This window comes from Lupinus angustifolius, chromosome LG04 (assembly GCF_001865875.1).
Source record: "Lupinus angustifolius cultivar Tanjil chromosome LG04, LupAngTanjil_v1.0, whole genome shotgun sequence".
Taxonomy (NCBI): Eukaryota; Viridiplantae; Streptophyta; class Magnoliopsida; order Fabales; family Fabaceae; genus Lupinus; species Lupinus angustifolius.
Window position 1 is genome coordinate 5,220,516 of NC_032012.1, and position 5,295 is coordinate 5,225,810.

The 5,295-nt window shown below is 27.2% G+C and overlaps 1 protein-coding gene across 1 annotated transcript; it reads left to right on the plus strand.

Annotated features, from left to right (window-relative positions):
* On the plus strand, window positions 2,459-2,950 carry LOC109344570 (agamous-like MADS-box protein AGL80). The gene has a single exon (XM_019583336.1). The coding sequence runs from the start codon at window positions 2,459-2,461 to the stop codon at window positions 2,948-2,950; it is 492 nt and encodes a 163-aa protein (XP_019438881.1).

The window sequence follows — 5,295 nt, forward strand, 5'->3', positions numbered from 1 at the left end:
ACATCCATCTTGGCACACACAACACCCTGTTCTCAAGATATTAGAGATTTTTATAGAGTGGGAGTGTCATCCGCTTTGCTAGTATGGATATTATGTCTCACTTGTATTAATAAGATTGGTCACTCAAATTGTCATCAATATCATGAGTTAGGTGATTAATATAATTATTTCTCATTTCTAACCGATGTATTTGAGTTTTATTTCTTTAAGATTGGATCTAGTATGGGTTCCTTGTAGACGTATAAAACCTATGAAGAAGTCCATAATAGAGGACATCGTAGTACTTTTCTAGGATTATGGCTTTTAGACTCACGACTTATGTCTCTTAAATAAAGTGATTCTACCATTATTTAATTTTGAGTTATATATGATATTATTGTACTTTGGTATCATTATGTCATAAAGTCAACTCATTAGCATATTAAAAATATATTTTGGTATCCATATTTTTTTGATACTACTAGGAATCGAATTATTAACATTTTGATATTAATATGCCATAAACACACTGGGTAGAAATAATTATTAGATTTAATGAAACCACAAAAAAAAAATACCCTTTTTATTATTTTTTTATTAGTTTGATTTTTTAGTTTTTTATTAAAAAAATGAGTAGGACAAAATTTGGTGGTCATACTTTTAAAAGCTTGTTATGATTTTACACCATCTATTGGATGCTTTTTATTAGTTTGGTCTCTATAGTATAAGCTTATTATAACTTAGAATCTTGATTTGTAAGCATGAATATCTACATGTTCCTAAATCCTTATTGAAAGATGTAGTTGTCATTTTCTAGTGATAATTGCAGTGGATAAATTTTTAATGGAAAAAGTCTTGTCGGATGTGTACACATTTAAATTGTGTATTGAAACAATTGCATAACATATTAAATAAGTTTGTCTTTGACCTATACAAAACCATACGTTACAACCTTAAAGCATTTGTTCAAGAAGACCTAAACATAATTCATATCCTTCGAAACAAAATATTAGCCTGCTGTCGAAATCCCAAAAAATATTCCTAAATAAAACTATTAAAGACAAGTGTCCCCATTTACATAAAAAAAACCCACAACTTTATGTTTACAATGGAGGAACCAAACTCATAACAAACATACAAATAAAGGTACCAAAATTGTAAGTGCTTACCAAATGAAAGACCTAAATCATAATCCACGTAAAATAGAGGGACCAAAACCTAAAACTATACCCAAGTTTGGTATGACTTATTATTTTTTTTAGATTTTGCTTATTTTTTTTAAAAAATAAGTTGAAAATATAAACTATGTATGTTTGACAACCAAATAAAATTATAAACTCAAATTTTTTTTTTCAAATAAACCAAAAGTATAAGTTTCAAAATCATGGGTTGGTTTATTTTTATCAAATTTTCCACTTCTCATTTTACTTCATCATAACTTTTATTTCCGTCATCTTTTTTACTCTTTCACCAACCTCCATCACTTTTCACATCATCATCATAATTTATTAAAACTTTCATATTTGTCTATTATTTATTTTGTTTAATTATATAAATAACTTATTATTTATTTATTGGTTTTTATATTAGAATTTATTTTAATATATTTTTTTAACCTTTGATATATAACATTAAAATTTTATAGTAAAAATATATTTGATGGTAAATATTAAAAATATATATTTAAAAATAGTGTAAAAAGCAATCGAAATAATCATAACAAAAACAAATAATATCATAATATTTTCTATAATTTACTATGTAAAAAACAATCTTTCTTATTTCGCCCAAACAAAATAAATTAATTTATACACAGTTTTCAACCAAGGTACTCAAACATTAATAGATTATAATATCATAGTTTATAATCTCACATTCTGTGTCGATATACCTTTGTTAGGCTACATCTGCATTTAACATGCAAAACTAACAATGAAGATAGAAAAACACAAACAAAATACACTTAAAAGATCTTAAAAAATGGTAAAGGGACTAAAATCAAAATCATCTACAAATATAAGGACAAAAAAATAATATTTAAGCCCATAATATTAAAAGGACAACTTCTTACTTAAAAGTTACATACAAGGTTTGTGTAAAAAACTACAATCTGGGCAAATACAACGGCAATAGGTTTTTTCAATTTTTCCATATCGAAAAAATAGATTTTTTCAATACACACCAACCACTTCCCACACCAACATTTCCACCTACTAACTTGGATATGTACATTAGTGTTTCATATTTGAATTTCCTCACAAATGGAAGGTCATTTAAAAAATATTTTATGGTAAATTTTCTTTGATTATTGTGTGATGACTATATACAATGTACCAAGTTTGGTGTTTATCCAAAACCATCTCAGCTGTATCTCAAACTATCTATATAAACAACATAAAGAGTTGAGTAAGAAAATCAAAACAAAAACATTCCTCTGATTCCTTCTTGCTACTTTTTCTTCTTTTTTCTGATCACCACCATGGCTAGAAGGAATACCAAAATTGCATACATAGTCAATGATGCAAAGAGGAATGCGACATATAAGAAAAGAAAAAATAGTTTGATAAAAAAGACTATGGAGATCAGCACCCTTTGTGGTGTTGATGCTTGTGCCATTATATATAGGAGCAATGAACTTCAGCCAGAGGTTTGGCCATCTCATTCTGGAGTTCAAAGCGTGCTCTACAAGTTCTTGACATTTCCTCCTCTCGAACAAAGCAGGAAGATGTTCAATCAACAAAGTTTTTTGAAGCAAAGAATTGTGAAAGCTCAAGACAAACTGAGGAAAAAGAAGATTCAAAATAGAAAGCAAATCATGTCCCTTCTCATGTTCAAATGCCTGAGTACTGGGTTTGTTGAAGGGAATATTAATTTGCAAATTGTGAAAGATCTCTTATCGGTGATTGATCAAAATTTGTATCAGATTGATCGGAAAATCGCTAGAGATCAACACCAAGAGGGGACAGCTTGATTGTATTCTTCTTAATAATGTTTTATGAGTCTCTTTTGTTTGGATTATATCCATCCAAATATTGTCTTTGAATTCTCGTTGTGGCCTAATTTTCATCCATGTTTATTTTCCATGTCTTTATTATTGTCTAGGGTTAGACTCAAAAGTTGGTCATAAGTGTGATTGGTTAATAGAATAAATTGAGACTCTATTTATGTCGTTTTAATACTATTTACATTCATTGAGAACATGATATTCAACAAAATAGGATACCTCCCTCTCACGATGTCCGTTTCAATATGTAAAATGAATGTCTCACACTCCTTTTTAATCACCATTTTCACACATTTATTATATTCATTGATCATGTACCAATCCATCCATAAAAACATAGACTTCATCCAATTTTATAGGATATAAAAATTTCAAGGTGTACATATATTTTTTGTGACTATTTGGTAACTTAGCTTAATGCTACACATACCAAAATGAAGATTAATCCGGTTAAATGGAAAAAATGTGTATAAAATTAAGTCTGAGGGGGTTAGGTGTTAAACATATCCATTTGTTTAATCTTTGTTCATCTTGGGAAATGGAATATGCATCTAATTATTGACGGTGGTAGTCTTTAGTACAAAGTGTTGAGATATAATAATGGAGAGAATATAACCTTAGTTAGTTTTAGGATGCTCATATTAATTAGTTAGGGAGATGGTCATGGGGAACTCGGAATTGAACTTAACTTAGAGAAGACAATTTTTTTTTAGGAACTTGAACTAATTGATATTCTTCTAAATAAACTTCTACAACCGGTAGTACAAGTAGACATACCCGATTCTTGGAAGTGACAACATAACAATTCTATATAGTATTCGATCAAATCAACTTACAAACTTCTCACTTAATAAACTTACCAACAATAAGAATACAACAACCATCATCTACATCCCCTTTTGAAATTCAAAGTACCTTTCGATGGTTACTACATTTGCATAGAGAATTTTACGTGACAAACTACCAACAATGCAAACACTTTGTAGGAGGGGAATTTCTCTAGCTAAGGAAGTTGACATTTTCTCTTCATTTCATTTGACTTATTTAGTCGCACAACTAATCTACATTCTCGTGGGTATCATCATTGCACTACCTCTTGAACCATACATCATTTCATTACTCACATAGACATACCAAAACACAAGAGGGTAAAATCTTCAGAAATTCTAGAATTTGAGAGGGTAAAATCTTGGTTAGTTATAGATCAATAGACAAAAGAGCAATGATTCAATTACTTATTCTTACTATATAGCAAATCTGCTAGCATGTCTCACTTATTTGATTTGTAATTGTTCTTTGATCACCATCTTACTCTTGTACTAACTATGCACTTTTTATGCTTTTAATAATATTACTTTTGCAGAACAAAAAAAAACATAGATGTATAATTTAATATAGGAAGAATATTAATGACCAAATTGGTCTTTTTTTCTTAATAATATTGTAAGTTCTCATATTCAATAATGGTCTCTCATTCATGATAAAATTTCTAGCAATTATTGTGAAACTAAAATTTAATTTTAATACACCACAAAAGTTCCCCGAAAACTCACAAATTTCAAAATATTGTATGTTTATAACATTTGTAATTTCAAAATAAATATTAACCATGAAATTCAATAAATATTTGTGCAAAAATTACATGTTAATATTTGTATACTAAATTTAAATCCGAACTCTTAACCGTGACACAGTTTTATGCCTGTCATTCTCTTTTTAAATTTAAATGTTTTAGATTTCAAATTTTGAAAGCATTAATTGTACTAATCAATTTCTATATTTTCAAGTTAATTAAATAAATAATTACTATGTGATCAAATTGAATTTATTAATTATTTTTTATCACTTTTTATACATTTTATGACTAGTTATATTATATATGTTACATATTTTAAAATGTTTACATAAAGTTGAATTGTTTGATATATTCATATTTTATATGCTCCATTTAGTTGAATTATTAAGTTTTCAAATGCTCAAATTAATTCCGAGATGTTATTTTTATAAACTACGATTTATAATAATATCATATAATTTTATATTTTAATTTTTAATTACATTTATTCCGTTACTTATATTTTATATACTGTGAATAGTTGAATACTCATTTTATAATGTCAAAATAATTGCATTTTCATGTTTTACATACTCGGTTAATTCCATTACATTTTTATCATTTTTATTGCTTTAGTTGTAGTATACATTTTAATTACCTGAATTAATCGTTTTTATATCATAAAATTTCAATATGTATTACTCTACTTTATTATTTTTATTTTTTATTTTTAATCTTTTAAACATTATTTTTATGC

Coding starts and splice junctions, on each gene's coding strand:
- LOC109344570 (XM_019583336.1), top strand. CDS start 2,459: ATGGCTAGAAGGAATACCAAAATTGCATACATAGTCAATGATGCAAAG.